We start from the raw sequence: 17597 nt of genomic DNA, 5'->3' as shown, positions 1-17597 counted from the left end.
TGTCGGTAGACATAATAGCCTGATGCTAACGTGGGTAACGAGACCTCTGACTCCTTATCTAGGATTGGCTCTGAGACCAACTTCTTTGGCCCAGAGCCCATTTTGCCACTCCCTTCTGCAGCCATCAAAGTCACGGCAGTGACTATGGACTAAACTGATGTTATCTGTCATGTCCGACCGACTGTCGCAAGCCCTCCTGTCACTAAGCAGAAGGGAGTGCAGACGGCTGGTTGGACTGATGACGGGCCACTTTCTGTTGACGAAGCACATGGAAAAGGTAAGCATCTCAGGCAGTGTACTCTGCCCAGCTTGTGAAGAGGAGGATAAGACGGCGGACCACTTCCTGTGCGCCTGGCCGGCCTTCGCTCGAATTAGGCTTGAGGTCTTTGGCACTGATGTGTTAAGAAGCGACCACCTTGGCTCCTTAAAAAAATTAAAAAGGAAGTTAAGTGTAGTCCAATGGACTTAATTAATGTCTGAGTGCTGCACTTGCTAGTTGTCCCGAGGAAAATAAAAAATAAAAAATAAAAAAGCAAGAGAATTGGAAACGGCATAATTTAAGTTCGTGATAAAATTAGGCTTTGTATCAAAGAAAACCCCTAAAACTTTTATCACATCAGACGAAGCAAGATATATATAAATAATATGATAAGAGGTAAAAAGAGGGTTTGTAGCTTATAAAATGCATATTTATGACATTTTCCTATATTTAAAAATATACGATTCATAAGGCATCAGTTCAGACTGTAGGACGGCTGATCACTAGAATTTTTTGTTTCAGCATAAACGTTTAGATCCTCTCTTTATTAAATAGGATCGAGTCCAATCAATGGAAGTTGAAGGAAAACCAAGACATGACAATTTAGTTACTTAACCCATATGCGAGAATATATCGAAGGCTTTAGAGAAATCTGTGTACATCGCGTCAATTTGGCAACCATTCTGGAAGCCTGCGGAGCCTATTCAGGAAAAACGGATATGTTAGATAACGTGGATTTTGCAACTACAAAACCAAGCTGTCTAGGACTAATCAGACGTTTTACGCTAAAAATATAACTTGTCTTTGATAACATATTCTAAAAGTTTAGATATAGCAGATAATTTTGAAATTGATTTCAATTCGCAATATCGCTGTTATTACCGCTTTTGTAAATTGTAGTCACTGAAGTCAGCTTCCAATCATTGATAAATATTCCTTCAGCCTACGATTTGTTAAAAATAATTAAAGAGAGAGAAACTTATTAAGCAATGTTACTGAAAGACTATCGACATCCGGTTGCGAAGAGCTTTTAATCTTTGACAGTCCCTCAATGACATCATCATCTGATAGAACAAGTGAACCGAAGTCAACTGTGGAAGAACAACTGAAAGATGAAACGAAGTCGGCAAATAAATTTACTGCATCACTGACAGAGAAAGCAGTGACGTCCTTATCAAAAACAGTATTGGTAATACAACAAGTCGATTTAATAAAGGGTGTTTTTTTTAGAGGTTAAGTTTTCAAGATGAAATAAAACGTATATAATTTAATGTTATGGCCAAGAATTTAGCTTTATTATAAAGATAAGGGTTTGCCATTATGTTTTAAAAATGATTTCGGGCAAGTGGCCTCCGCGGCTGGCTCGAATAAATTCCAGCCAAGAGGCCCAATTTTCGACCACTTTTTGCAGCAATTGGGGCCGTATGTCAGCAATAACGCGCCGAATATTCTCTTCCAAGACGTCAATCGTCTCGGGCTTATCTGCGTAGACAAGCGACTTCACATAGCCCCACAAGGAAAAGTCCAGCGGTGTTATATCGCACAATCTTGGAGGCCACGCCACAGGTCCACGGCGCGAGATAATGCGCTCACCAAAAGTTTCCTTCAATAAATCGATTGTTGCGTTGGCTGTATGGCATGTAGCGCCGTCTTGTTGGAACCAAAGGTCGTCCACATCAATATCGTCCAATTCAGGCACGAAAAAGTCATTAATCATGGCTCTATAGCGCTCTCCATTGACTGTAACATTATGGCCGGCTTCATTTTTAAAGAAATATGGAGCACACCAAACAGTGACTTTTTGAGGATGTAACGGCGTCTCAGCAATAGCTTGTGGATTATGTTCCCTCCAAATGCGACAATTTTGCTTATTGACATACCCATTATTATTTAAATATAGGAACCTGTTTAGAACACAAACCTGGCACTAAAGTTTTAAATACCTTAAAGCATTCTACTACTTCAATATTGCCTAAAAACACTTTCCAATCAACTTCACGTAAAGCGTTATCAAAAGTTTGGAAATGACATCTGGCAAAATTAAAGAAAGGATGAGGACTGATTTCAAGATATTCAAAGTCTAGCTTTAGACGAATATGGTGAACATTACTCAGCTATATTGAAGGAGGAGTCTGCGATACAACAAAACTAATGTTGTCGCTTATAAAAATCAAATCTAATTAAAGACTCACACTATTAGTTAACCCATTACTTTGAGTTAAGCCCTTGTAAATTATCACTAAAATAAAATATATGTATATAGTATACAAAAAATTATTTGTGATTTTTTGCCTAATTTTCTTACCACTCTTAATATACGTACCACAGTTTAAAGACACTGATTTATAGGGTTAAGGCATAACACTGTCACGAATTTTCTAACGTTAATAATAAATATTTTACAATAACTCTCTGAGTTCTATCACTGGGTTGTTGAATAAAACACAAAAATTAATGAAAACAATCTTGCTTTACTTTATTTCAACACTTTGTCTTAATGTAAACGTTCAGCTTAAGACCGAATCTGTCTATTCCTTTTCGTTTTTTCGCTCACAAGTTTAATTTCCAACTGAATACCCCATGCGCATGCAACTCGGCTTATAGTATATACATGTAGGAATTCTTTATTATTTAGCAATTATTTACAAAGTTATTAGTTATATTATATTAAAAGTAAATCTATTACATAGTTCATTGTTCATTTAATACGTCCACTATTGAATCGCTCACATGTACCTCACTGTTCACCACTCCGTTCTCCAATGTCTATTGTATTCTAACATCTGTGGCGTCCGTTCAGTTTGATGTTTGTTCGTCGTGTTAAGGTTGCCGTGCGATCGGCGATCCTGACAGTCATTCGTCCCGAATGATAGGTCCCCATGGCTTCATGAATTCTGCCACCGATATTGTTTTAATAGGCCCTTCGTGTTCCCCTACTTTCTCTAAGCTATATCGGTCATGGTTAAGGATGTCTGTTACTTTATATGGTCCGAAAAAACGTGGTATGAGTTTCATGCTCACTCCGAATTGTGTCCTTTTTATGGCAACTAAGTCACCGACCCTATATTTCTTTGCTTTTTGACGGTTTCGGTTAAAATATTTGCGGTTTTCTTCTTGAATTTTTTCTATGTTTTTTCTAGCTTCGGACCGTCTTGTTCTCTTTGCTCATCTAACTCGTATAATTCTGCATTCTCTAGTAACTCTCGCAAGTCTGGATTTTCAGCAGTTCGCATGTCTAGTCCAGTTAGAATTTTAAAAGGTGTTAGTTTCGTGCTACGCGGAGGAGTATTATTTATTACGCGTTGAACCTCTTCCAGACGACGGTACCATTGGGTGGGATTACTCTGACATAGTTTACTAACCATTGGAACGATTATCCTGTGCATGCGTTCAACCTGCCCGTTGCCGCGAGGAACGCCAGTTGCTATCAGGAGGTGTTGGATACCTTCATCCGTACAATTCTTTTTAAATTGGAGGCTAGTAAATGCTGCTCCTCTATCTGTAACTATACGTTTTGGATCACCAAAACTTGCTGCTTGTTTGCGCAAACGTCCTATTACTTCTCGGCACCTGTCGGCTTCGTGGGATAAAAGCTATCTACAACACCAAGAATATGGTTATATTGTTTTCGTGTCTCTGACAAAGGACCCACGTGATTTATATGATACGTTCCTAATGGTTCAGAAGATTTGTCAATTGGAGTTAACAAACCTTCCTTCTTCCCAGCCTTCGCATCAGTCACTAGACATTCTACACAGCTTTTCACAACTTTGTTAATCTTGTCACCTAACTTTGGTACGAAATATCGATTTTGTAATAGCTCCTGCGTTTTTTTAGCCCCTATGTGTCCCTGTCGATGTGCTATTTTAATAATTTCTTCTTCCATGTCCGTTGGAACTATCAGAAGCTTTTTATTCGGGTCCTTATATAACAGTTGATTTTTTTCATAATAATCGTCATAAACATCTTTCTCAAGTACTTTCTTCACCGCCCGAATCCAGTCATCTCTACACTGAGCTTCTTTTAGTCTACATTTTAATGAATCTTCGACTAGTAGAAGACAGTACACGCGACTGAGTGCGTCCACGTGTTTCATTCGAGTTCCGCCTCTATGTTTAATTGTGTAATCAAATTGTTGCAAATACATTGACCATCTCATTACTCGGTCTGGTATGTCTCTTTTCTTCATGGTCATAGCAAAAGCATTGCAATCGGTCACTATTTTGAAACGTATGTCCTTAAGGTATACTCGCCACTTTTTAATGCCTGAATGATGGCTAAAACTTCAAGCTCGTATGAACAATACTTTTCTTCGCAAGGTATGGTTTTGCGGCTGAGGTACTCGACTGGATGGAAACTTTCATCTTCAGAGTCTTTTTGTAGTAGTACTGCGCCATAACCATATTTCGATGCATCTGTATGTACTTCCGTTACAGCTTGTGGATTATATAATTTTAGAGCTCTAGCTACTACCATTCTTTGCTTCAGCTCTTTCATGGCTAAAATTTGATCCTCATTTATCACAAATTTAGCGTCTTTCCGAAGCAAGTCTGACAGAGATTTGGCTATCTCTGAATATTTGTTTATAAATCCGCGGAAGTAAGATGTTAGACCCAAAAATCGTTGCATTTCCTTTTTATTTTTTCGAACTGGAAAATCCCGTATTGCTTCCGTTTTACATTCCGACGGTAAAATCTCACCATCCTTGATAACGTGTCCTAAAAACGTGATCTGTTTTTCTAGAAATTCACATTTTTCCCACTTTATTTTCAGCCCATATCTCGTAGCAACTTCTAACACTTTCTTAAGCTTAACCATGCCCTCATCGACATCCTTAGCTGGAATGAGGATATCGTCCATGTAAATTACTACTGTTCCTTCTTTGAGTAAATCTCGAAAAACTGCCTGTATGTACCGACCGAAAACTGCGGGAGAGTTGCAAATACCGAACGGAGCGTAACCAAATTCAAACTGCCCTCCATGGGTAACAAAAGGTGTATATTTCCGTGAGCTCGGTTCTATGGGCACGTGAAAAAAACCGTTCGCTAGGTCTAGGGTTGTAAAAATGTGTGCACTTTGCAATTGCTCAAGTACTTCGTCTATAAGAGTCATAGGAAAGTTGTCCCGTACTATTTTTCCATTTATTTTCCTATAATCGCAACAAAGACGTTTGGTGCCATCTTTTTTAGAAACTAGGACTACTGGTGCCGCGTATTCAGACGTACTTGGAACAAGTATTCCATCTTTTAACCATAAGTCAATTTGTTCATTGATAAATTTCCTGTCACCGAATGACATTCTACGTGGCATTTGATATACAGGGATGCCATCTTTGACGATAATTCTCATCTCAATTGGGAATTTTGCAATCTTATTAGGCTTGAAATTACGGATCCAATATTCTATTGTTAAGGCAACCGACCTTGGAAGATGAGTCAAATTTACCGGACAGTTGGGTACTCCACCATCGATATTGATGCAACATAATGCTGAGAATTCGTCAAACAAGTCAACATCTGGATTGGGCTTACTCCAGTTTTGGGTAGACTCTACCGCTTTCAATGACCCCAACAATCCTTTCTTTTTGAATGTTGCGCCTGCTTGCCCTATACCCATGTCGACCTTCTCAAAAATACTACTGCCTAGTATTGCCGAGTATACCGTATCCTTCTCACTCACAACATAAAAGGTGACTTTTATAATGATATCATCAAGCTTAATTTCCGCATCGAAACAACCAAGAGTGGTTAATCTCCCTTCCCCAATGCCACTCAAATGAACAATCTCGTTCTTTAACTCAACATCCCCAATCATTTTTACCATATCGTGTCGAATAATGCAAAGTTCACTACCAGTATCAACAAGCGCGTTAAATGTTTTATCTTTAATTTTAATATTTTTTTAAAAATCATGTTACTTTTCGGATTTTCTTTCGATAGAGTTTTTCCAAGTATATTCACATGTTCACTTTTTACTACTTGTTTTGCCGGTTTATCTTTAAATCCTTTGCGAAATGCCACCTTTGTTTACATTTGAAACAAACTATTCCTTGTCTATTACATTCCCTAGCTAAATGAGTATTAGAACCACATTTGAAACATGCTTTCTTATCTTCTCTTGGTCTATGTTCATTCGTTTTTGATATATTCGTTAGATTTGTTTTGTTTGATGACGGAAAATTCCCACGAATCTTTTCAAAAATTTGAATTTTTTCTTTCAAGACTTTTAAAGTGGTGGCTTCATATAGCGTAGCTTTATTTAGTTGCGAATCAGGTATTCCATCTATATATAAAATACTCAATGACGCTAGCCTCATCTAACTTAATTGGATTTCCTATCTCAATCAAGGCATAAAAGTATTCGTTGAGACTTTCTTTTGGCCGCTTATGCCTCTGTCTCATTATTCGATGTATTTCTACAGCGCTTAACTGCTTTCCAAACTCATCAATCAATTTCTCTTTCAGCGAAAGCCAGCTCCTTATTCCTACTAAACCTCTTACAAACAACTTGGCTGCACCCCGCAGCAACTGCTTTGCGTACACAAACTTTTGCAGATCGCTCCAACCCACAGTGTCAGCAATATCCTCAAACTCACGAACCCAATGGCTTACCTCGTAATGATCGTCTCCGGAGAAAGACGTTACGCTATCCTCAATGTCTCCTAAAGTAAAATTAACCTTTTCATAGTTTTTACTGAGTTGTTTACCTGCAGTCGCTTCAGTGTAATCAGAATTTGTTGATTCGTCATCACTGCAACCTACCCCTAAATGGTCCATCAACCGACCACAAAGAGTTTGCTTCCGTCCTGATGTGTCTAAATTTAGTTCTTTCAATTTTTCTTTTAACTCAGTTACGGTCATTGAGCGATGGCAGAGAACGTAAATTGATAGAGAAGGCTCAGGAACGATCGGGCAGGCTAAATGTCAAAACACATCAAAACGAGGGTAAGAAAGTTAACAGAAGGGAGTTAACATAGCGGGGCGTAGTCAACAGAAATAAATATAGCGTTTGCATTGAAATGTAAAATGCCATGATTTGGTGTTAGGGAAAAGAAAATAACAGAAGACTTGTACATTTTTCTTTCATGCTAATTTGCCGTCGGCATTTTGCATGCGCAAATGGATTATTTCTTGTGAGATGAATAAATTAATTCTAAGTAACGCAATAGCACCGTAGGCCTAAGTAGCTAGTGTGCTCTATCAATTAGTGTTATATTTCATATTGCTCTAATAAATAATAATAATAATAATAATTCTAAGTATATGCATGCATGAATATGAAATTTTAAGTATCTAATTGACTAAATTCTATTGAATTTAGGTCTATTATCAAAATTATTCAAATATCATAACACAAAAAATAACTTTGTAAACCATTGACCCGATTCACACGAGGAGACATCTGGAAGGGAAACATTTTGTTCAAGGGCGAAGGATGGTCGGGGAAGAGGGAAGGGATTTTGTCTCCCGTACTCGGCGACACGCTTTGCTCTTCTTATTCGTATTTCTTATCTTACAGCAATTTTTGACAGTTGCTTCATTCGTTTTCTTCTTTCGTGGAAGAAAGTTCTAAGTTATGTGTTGGTTTTCAATCAAACGGAAGATAACAACGATGACAAACATCCGAACGCTGCTTGGGAAATGCACGATTATTTTTGCTAGTAAAGTAGGTATAATTTAAAATAGTTATGGGACATGTTTATGTTGATTTCTAATTTTTCCCTGCATTTCTAGATACTCAAGTTAATTATTTACATATGAAGTATTTTTAATTTAATTTTTTTTATTCAAGTATAAGAATTTATAAATATATTTCAATAAAAAAAACAACAAATTATTTATTATTTCACCAGTTTGCATTTTTCATTCATATATTTAAGAAACTGTTGTCGAACGCTCTCTGCTTTACATGTAAGCGCGTGCGAGAATACATCCGAACCAGACGATGCTAAAGTATTAAACAGAGAACGTTAAATATAGAGAATTCTCACGAGCTACGAATAGTGTGAATTGTCAAAAATGAAGTCTAACCGCCGCCGGGGTGTGGTGAAACTTTTAACAGAGATGTTTTACAGCGATTTCTCCTTTAGCATATTGGCCCTGCACAGTTTTTGGCCTCTGTAGGAAATCAAATTGACGAATAGCCGACAGCATTTTGCAAAGTATTTGCTTGTGCATTTTTATGTTCCCTTGATAAACGAAAATTTATTCAATTTGTATTTTCAGACAAAGGTGATGAAGAAAAAATGATTGAATTTATTATATGCGCCAACATTTCAAATCAAAGTAACTTTAATATTTTGATTTAATTTAAAAAATTCATTATAAAACGACGTCTCACATTTTGGTATGTGCGTTTTAGTAAATTTAAAACTAAACAAATTTGATGAAAATTTTTACTAATATTTTGAGTCGAAATTAATTCATAGCATACAAGTGTTTTGGTATATCGACATATGTATTTACATTTGAATATGCATTTATTTGTTCCTTTGGCAAACCAAATCTTTTTCAATTTACATATTATTACAGGGAATAATAATGTACATACATTTGTATGTATGCATTTTCTAGATAGTATAAAACTTTAAAATAAATAAAGAAAACTTCAAAGAAACGTATTTGCATATATGGGACAACTAAGTTCAATTGCATCTTTATTAAATATGTATATGTTGCACGCATATGTGTGCACTGAAGCAACATGACCTACCTCACGAGCATCGCCTTATATTTCATGTAAATAACCTAATGATCAAATTCCTGCCTCACAAATGCTAAAACAAATTTCTTTTGAATACTCATGTACATATTTGTATGTGCGTATGTACACTTGGTGCCCATATCCCTTCAAATAAATCAAAAAATTCTGTATACAAAACGCTTCATTACCAGGCACTAGAGCTGTTGAAACATCGATGTTTGACCACATCGATGTTTCGATGTTTTTCAGAAAAAAACATCGATGTATCGATACTACATCGAAGTAATATAGTACATTTTTTGATTCTCTATATAATATATATATCTTTATTAAGGATAACATCCTTTTTCCAAACTTAAAACTATAAAACAGAAGTTCAATCATTCAACTTAATACTATAAAACAGAAATTCAATCTTTTAAACTTAATACTATAAAACAGAAATTAAATCTTTCAAACTTAATACTATAAAGCATAATTCAATCTTTTTCAAACTTAAAACTATAAAACAATCATTGCTGTTCAAAGATCCACTTGTTCCGATTGATAAAAAGTAGCATGTCAACATGTTTGAACTGAAGCGAACTTCTTTTTTCGCTTACAACGATTCCAGCCTTACTGAACATACGTTCGCTTTCTGTCGAAGTTGCTGGAACGCAGAAATATTTTTTGCAGCAATGCTGAAATGATTTATCTGATGAGATCTGTAATAATAAAATTTAATTAATACACATATTTAAACGCTGGAATTGACAAGTAAAATACAACCTTCCAATAATCTAAAGGGTTGGAGTTTGATTCCAAATTGTCTAGATTAAAATATTGACGAATTGACAATATGGAATCCACTGTATTATATTAGTTTTATGTTTCAAACTTTTGTTTTTTTCCAAAAATTGAAAAAGGGATGTCTGCGATGTGGAGGTTGATGTTGGCAGGCGTGGTTCGTCGCAAGGGCGAGACTTCTGTGCGTTGAAAAAAGAAAGCTCGTTTTCCAAGAGTTTTTGAGCCTCAGTGATGTTAAATGGTGAGTGAAACGCTTCTTTTTTAAACCGAGGATCTAGCAAAGTTGCCACTCGAGGAACATTGCGAATTTCATATTGCAGTAGTCTGGACGATATGCCCTCCAATAATCAATTGCAGCTTTCGCGACCTTCAACTGTTTTTAGGTCACTTTTTAACAATTGCAAATTATGCAGAAGTCCGCAAGTTATAGGAATTATTAATGAAGTTTGCAATGTTGCACATTCAAAAGGTTGCAATAAAATTTGTATGTCTTTTAAAATTAAAATTTCGTCAGCCGAAAACGGGGCAAGTCCCTTTGGGGTTGAAAGAAGAACACTGCTTATAGCATCATTTGTTTTAAGAATTCTTTCAATCATATGAAATGCGCTATTCCATCTTGTAGAACATTCTTGCTTTAAACTGTATGGCTTCTCTGTATTTTGAGCTTCTTTAAACTTGGCGTAAGCTACTGTGCTTTTCTTAAAAAATCCCACAATACTTTTGCATTTCCCCATAATAACTTTTATTTTCTCTTGATTCAGGCATTGTTGAACTATTAAATTAATAACATGCGCAAAGCATGGCACATGTCTTTTTTGCAATATCTCACATGCTTTTATCATTGTTCTTGCGCTATCGGTAACAATGGCTGCAACTTTGTCCATAACTTCCCATTCAATTAGCACTGCACATAGAGAGTTCGCAATGTTTTCTGCAGAATGATTTTTCTCATTCTGTAACTTACTAGTCGAAAGTACTGCTGTGCGAAGTTTAAATTCTGGATCTATAAAATGGCAAGTCACGGTCAAATAAGCCTCGTTGGCTCGAGATGTCCAACAGTCGGTTGTCACAGCGCAATATTCCACTTCTTGCAAAATGCTTTTCAGTTTCATTCTCATGTTCATGAATAAATTATTATAACATGTTGAAAGCAATGTTGATCGTGAAGGCAATTCGTATCGGGGATCCAAAGCATTTACAAATTGCTTAAATCCCTCGTTTTCTACAATGTAAAATGGACGTAAATCGGAGCAAATGAAATTTAACAATGCGCTGTCCAAATCTCTCTTCCGTTTCGATGAGGCTTCATATTTTTTATCCAAATAAGCCGCCATATGTCCTGAAGCCTTTGGCAACTCACTCACCGTTAACGTTGGGTGTACCCGCTTTAAATGTCCCGCCATGTTGGTGGTGTTTCCGCTGGTTTGATAAATTTTACCACATTTTAAACATTTGGCAGTCTTGCCATCCGAGGACTTATTAAAAAAATTCCACACATTGGACTGACCATATCGCGCCTTTTTGGCTTGCGGCTCTTCCTCTTGCTCTTTTTCTTCAATGGTTGCCGCACTACAACCTACATACAAATGAGACAAAACACAGAGGTTAACTTGTAAAGAAGGCATCAGTTAATATATATATGTACATACCTTGCCCATTTGAAGCTCTAAGATATTTATGCATTATAACCACTGCCTGCCAACACCAATAACTCCAAAAATAACGCTCTAAGCTTTTACTGCGTTTTTTTCTCAGTGATGGAAAAACTGGCAAAAACATCGAACATCGGAGAAAAAACATCGATGTTTTTTACGAAAGGAGAAACATCGATGTATCGATACTACATCGATGTTTCGCACAGCTCTACCAGGCACACAGGAAGATGGCATATGCAAATATAAATATGTGAATTCAATTCAAGCAAAACAATGCTTATTAATATACACATATGCATGTGCATACAACCGCTCACACAGGGCACTCACTTTATTCCTCAAAATGCGTATGTCGTTCAAAGCTAAAATTCTATGCCTAGCGACTACAAGAACAAAATGCAGTCATAGACGCAGGCGTAGCGGCCATCATTCTAGTTGCCATAGCGCTGAACAGTCGCGGCGGCGCCGAACAGTTTCAACTATTGTACTGTACAACAAAAACTCATCATCAAAAAATTCATTGATAAATTCGAGCTCATAGTTCTAAGAGCAAGAACTTTCATTCATAAAACGAGCCGCCTATATGCCAATTTTCTCGACAATTCGAAAATAGTCAATATTGGAATATTTCGCGTAGAATTATTTGCCAATATTTGATAAATCTTGAATTTTTGTCAAGTCGAGTGCCCGCGGCTTGGTACATATGTATGCATCAATATATGTATGCAAATATGTGTATATGTACAATGAATGTGCGCTGCGGCTATGAATGCGCGCTGGATTTCTTGAGAAGTTTTACCTCTGGCTGGTGAGCATACATACACACAGCATATACATATGCGCAAATGTATATAAATTCACAAATTTACATTTGCATATGCCATCTTCCTGTGCGCCTGGTAATGAGGCGTTTTCTATAGAGGGAGTTGAAGGGAATTCAACAAAGTTTTACAGACACCAGACAGACAGACAGACAGACATAAAATATATATATAATTTTGTATGATTTGGAAAAATTCAAATATATAGGTCATATTAAAAAGCTACCTAACATTCTTTGCTTTTAATCACCAAGAAATTCTTATCGACTGCTGCTAAATTTACATAATTCAGCCCCTTACTGTTAATTTTTGTTGAAAAATGTGGCTGTGGTGTACCTCGTGCGCAAAACGAGTACCCCTGAAAAGTGCTGCCTTTTCAGTCATTGAGAATTCTGTATATTTAACGTTCTCTGTATTAAATGTCAAAATGTCGCGGAAACATTTTTGCCCGTGTGTACGCAAATGAAACATCAAAAGAGAATTTCCAGTGTCTCCCTTCCAGATGTCTCCTCGTGTAAATCGGGACATTCATTTACATCAAGGTTTATTATTCAGCAATATTTTGTACTTTTTAAATTATTATATACATATGTATGTATATTCATATACTACAAAGTGTTGAATATATATAACATCTACCATCCATATTCATGTGGGCAGAAAAAAATCTTGACCTGCCTCAAAACACAGTCATATGTATCTACATATAAAAAATTCAAAAGCAAATAGAAAACATATGCAAACATATTCCTGACATATGCAAAAAAACTCATCTAAACGGTATTCGTTTACATATACATATGTATGTATGTATGCATATATGAATACATATGTTGGGACAATGTACATATGTACGTAAATGTTTCTATTCTAAGCAAAACAATGAATACTCGTATATACATACATATAACCGTACTTACTAACTTTATGCCTCTACATGTGTATGCTTCCAAAACTAAAATTCTAAGCCTAGCGACTACAAGAACCAAATGCATTCATAGGCGTAGCTGTTGCGGCCATGATTATTTACCCGCGACGGCGCTGAACAGTTTCAAATATTAAAAAGCACAACAAAAACAAATTCATTGATAAGTTCGAGCTCATATTTCTACGAGCAAAGTACTTGCATTCATAAAAGGAGCCGCCCCTATGCCAATTTTCTCGACCATTCGAAAATAGTCAATATTGGAATATTTCGCGTTGAATTATTTGCCAATATTTGGTAAATCTTGAATTTTTGTCAAGTCGAGTGGCCGGGGCTCCGTACATACATATGTATATAGGTATGCATCAATATATGTATGTAAATATGTGTTCTAAATTCTCGACAGCAATAGCAAATCGAAATATTTTTTCTGTCGCAAGTGCTCGCAGCCTCACATGTATGTATGTCTATGGAAGTTTGTATGCATGTATTTATGTGTATGCGTGTTTGCTTTTGCACGTCCATATGAACGATTTTTCATATACAGATATTCATTTGATTTAGCTGAACGAATATATTGATTTTGTAAGGAAATCCTGTCGAATTAAATTATTGGTATATGTTAATTTAAGTTCTTGTTACCAAATAAATATTATTATCCTTAAGAAAATTGAAACACTAGTTTTTTTAATCCCTTTTTTTTATTTTTACCAACAAGTAAGTTAACTACTCATATATAGTATATGTATATTACAATACTATAAATAATAGGTATTTGTTGTACATTTCCTAAAATGAGAAAAAATATATAAAATTGTGAAAGCACGAATTACGAAATTGTTCTCATATTATAACAATTGAACGCTCATATTTTCGAAAATGCTTGGGTAAATATGAGCCTCCGTCAATTTTGGGCAAATTTTAAAATTGGAATTCTTTTGATCAATTTCAAATAACTTCCTAATAATATATATATAATAATAAAGCTTGCAGTGCCATGGGCGGTGGGAATATCATATTTCATAAATACATTACGGATGGACTTTATAAGATGGCAATAGTCAAACATGCAAAAATTGGATATTTATGCACGACAACGATCCCAAACATACTGCGGGAGTGGTCAAAAACTGGCTTTCGCAGGAAAATATTACCCAGCTCGATTGGCCAGCACAAAGTCCGGATTTAAATCCAATCGAAAACTTGTGGAATGATGTGAAGACGATGGTTGGACAAAAAAAATTTAAAAGTATCGATGAACTTTGGGAAGGTGTACAGGAAGCATGGAACTCTATTCCTTTGGACAGGTGCCAAAAGTTAATAGAGAGTTTACCACGCAGGTGTGAAGGAGTTATACAGAATAACGGCTATTCTACCAAATATTGATATGGTAAATAATAATAGTCAACAATCTTTTCTCAATTCTTACAAATATTTCATATTTTTTACAGAAATCAAAACTGCGCTAAGTCTTTGTCCAAATCCCACTATGACCAAATAAGAATTACTTCTATTTTATCATATTTTTTCTAGGGAAAACTGTCTACTTTAAGTTATTTTGTCTTATAATAAAGTGTTAAATATATTTAGTTAAAAAAACTGGATTTAATTTGGTTTCATATCATTTAATCGAGCATTATATTGAACTCTTTTTAAGTGCATATAAACATGCATACATACAATTACGCGCAATTTTCATAAAAAACCAAAAAGAACAAATATGTAAACATGCATACAAATCATATGGACACATCAAATGAACAAATCTGTTCTGTACGCAAGCAAATGTAAGCTAATGTAAACTACATTTTTTCACACTTGCGTATCACTCTCTCCCTCTTATTTCCCTCCGGCAGCCATATTAATTAATTTCCTACTGTTAACTTGTGCTGATTTCATTTTCTTACCCGTGTTTTGTTAGAGCCCAAAATGAGGAACGGGCCGGGACTGCGCCTTCTCTATGAATTTACGTTCTCTGCGCATTGTTTGTCCGTCCATTATGTCAAACAATATAATTCATTTAAATATTAAAGGTTATATAATGAAAAAATTCTTATTAATAAGTTCATAAGCAAAATTATAAATATATATATATTCCGGCTGCTAAGTAAACTGCTGCAAGTTGACTGTCACCTTTTGCTCTTTGTTGGAGTTGTTTCACCGTATACAAACATGACAAATATATATGCTTCTTGTTCACTGTTCCATGCAACTAGCTACCAGTCCTACGCTTATTCGCTCTTCTGTCTCATTCAGAATGTCGATACCTGAACGCAATGTACAGCGACTCTCGCAATGATCCTTTGTTTAAATGTTCTGGTCTCCTTTCGAAATTCTTTCAACGCTCTCGTTAGTTCAATTGCCTCTTTCTTTCGCACTGCACCAAAGCAAAATCTTAAAATGTTTAAATATTCTGGTCTCCTTTCGCAATTCTCTCATTGGTTCAATAGACTCTTTCTTTCGCACTGCACCAAAGCAAAATCTTAAAATGTTTAAATATTCTGGTCTCCTTTTTCAATTCTCTCATTAGTTCAATAGACTCTTTCTTTCGCACTGCACCAAAGCAAAATCTTAAAATGTTTAAATATTCTGGTCTCCTTTCGGAATTCTTTCAACGCTCTCATTAGTTCAATAGACTCTTTCTTTCGCACTGCACCAAAGCAAAATCTTTTCGGATTATGCTTACATACCTCCCTGAGTACCCTTTAACATTTCAATAACGCAAATTGATGTGATTCCATAGATGCAGCAAACTATATCGCTTACACTTTCGCATACTTTGCAAATGACGCCACTAATGTAGGCATGTAAATACTATATGTCTTAATGGCTTGATTTCTTTAAGTAGATCCGCGCTTCCCAACGGAGCACCACTTTAGATTTGAGGTTATGTTTGGGCGCCTACGTATTACACGTGTACTGCTCAACATACGCACTTTTAGTTTTTGAACTTTGAGTTCTATTTAAATTTTAAAACGATTCACTAAAACACCGGTTTGCGTAACTTTTGCTAGTTAGTAATCCCGGTTGAGCCCCCAATTTTGTAGGAATTCTTTATTATTTAGCAATTATTTACAAAGTTATTAGTTATATTAAAAGTAAATCTATTACATAGTTCATTGTTCATTTAATACGTCCACTATTGAATCGCTCACATGTATGTACCTCACTGTTCACCACTCCGTTCTCCAATGTCTATTGTATTCTAACATCTGTGGCGTCCGTTCAGTTTGATGTTTGTTCATCGTGTTAGGGTTTCCGTGCAGGGGTGCATTTTATCCTACATACATGTGCTTAATAACTATCGTAATTTATCGATCTGACAGCTCGTATCTTCTGACGACTTCTGTTGTAGCAGCAGCTTACTAGTCACCTGTCGTCTTCGTCTAACTCATATAGCGGTAGACCCAGAAAGAGTGCACTGTCCCGCTATCAGCTCTGGCCATCAAGACTAATTCATGTTTTTGTTTTGGCCTCTCGTTCGCTATTGTTGACAATCTGTTCGCAAAACTTTGGGATTGTAACACTGCCCTCTACTTAAGTCTGATCGTCCCAAATAGACACCAAATCTTTCGGTCTAAATGGAGTCAATCTTTCCAGATGTACTACTTTGACTTTTTCGATACGATACACAACATCAGTCAATCTTTTAATCACCTCCTATAGACATTCCCAGGACGCTTGTAGTTTTGGAGAAATCCCTTTCTTTCTTTGTGGATCACAAAGATGTACCAAACTTCCTTCGTGGAATACTTCGAAATTCATCTTTATCCTTCATCTTGTTACTTTTAGCTGGATATGCTGCTTCACATGATGGTGTGCTCCTCCAGAGCACTTTCTTTATTTGAATTTGAAGTTCCTTCCTTGGTCTGAATGCAACTCAATAGGTACTCCAAACGGAGTCACTCAATTCTGCACAAAAGCCTCGGCAATGGCTTTAACCTTTTGGTTTGGTAAAGTGTACACTTCTGGCCACTTACTGAAGTAGTCCATAACAACGAGCAACGATATTTATTGCCGGAGTCAGTTGCTGGAAACGGGCCTGCAGCATCCATGGCCACTTACTTAAATGGTGAACCTGCGTTGTATTGCTGCAATCTTCCACGACTTATTTCCATACACTCATCGCAATTTCCAATCCATTCGGCTACTGATTCTCTGCAATTAAAGTAAAAGAGTAAGAGTAAAATCGCTGCTTAATCTTTTCGAGCGTTTTGGTGAAAACCAAATGTCCTCCACTTCGCCCGTTGTGGAATTCTTCCAACACAGATGCAATTCTGCATTAAAGAACTATAGTCAGATCATGGGAATGGTTTCCATCTTTACTTTCCCACACGCGATGCAGAACTCAATGAATTATTTTAAGACCAGTCCACAGTACACCATACGCCTTAGCCAGAGGACTTTCGTTCGCCATTTAATTTTTAGATGATCTCTCTCCAGTCTCT

General features: G+C 36.3%; 1 protein-coding gene across 1 annotated transcript; it reads right to left on the bottom strand.

The window, feature by feature from the left end:
• Positions 1 to 10095: 10095 nt before the first annotated feature.
• On the bottom strand, positions 10096 to 11473 carry LOC129251269 (E3 SUMO-protein ligase ZBED1-like). The gene is made up of 2 exons (XM_054890636.1): positions 11398 to 11473; positions 10096 to 11324 (listed from the first exon to the last, which is right to left on the bottom strand). Exons 1-2 carry the CDS (start codon positions 11429 to 11431, stop codon positions 10096 to 10098), a joined length of 1263 nt encoding a protein of 420 aa, XP_054746611.1. The 5' UTR covers positions 11432 to 11473.
• Between the last annotated feature and the right edge of the window lie 6124 nt (positions 11474 to 17597).

Source organism: Anastrepha obliqua, unplaced genomic scaffold, assembly GCF_027943255.1.
Source record: "Anastrepha obliqua isolate idAnaObli1 unplaced genomic scaffold, idAnaObli1_1.0 ptg000012l, whole genome shotgun sequence".
Classification (NCBI taxonomy): domain Eukaryota; kingdom Metazoa; phylum Arthropoda; class Insecta; order Diptera; family Tephritidae; genus Anastrepha; species Anastrepha obliqua.
Note: the sequence above shows the minus strand (reverse complement) of the source record. Positions and strands in the feature narration are given on the sequence as shown.

Excerpts from the sequence above, each read along its gene's own strand:
- LOC129251269 (XM_054890636.1), bottom strand. The coding sequence starts at position 11,431 with ATGCATAAATATCTTAGAGCTTCAAATGGGCAAG. Across the intron at positions 11,325-11,397 it reads TAGAGCTTCAAATGGGCAAG|GTTGTAGTGCGGCAACCATT; the intron begins GTATGTACATAT and ends ATTTGTATGTAG.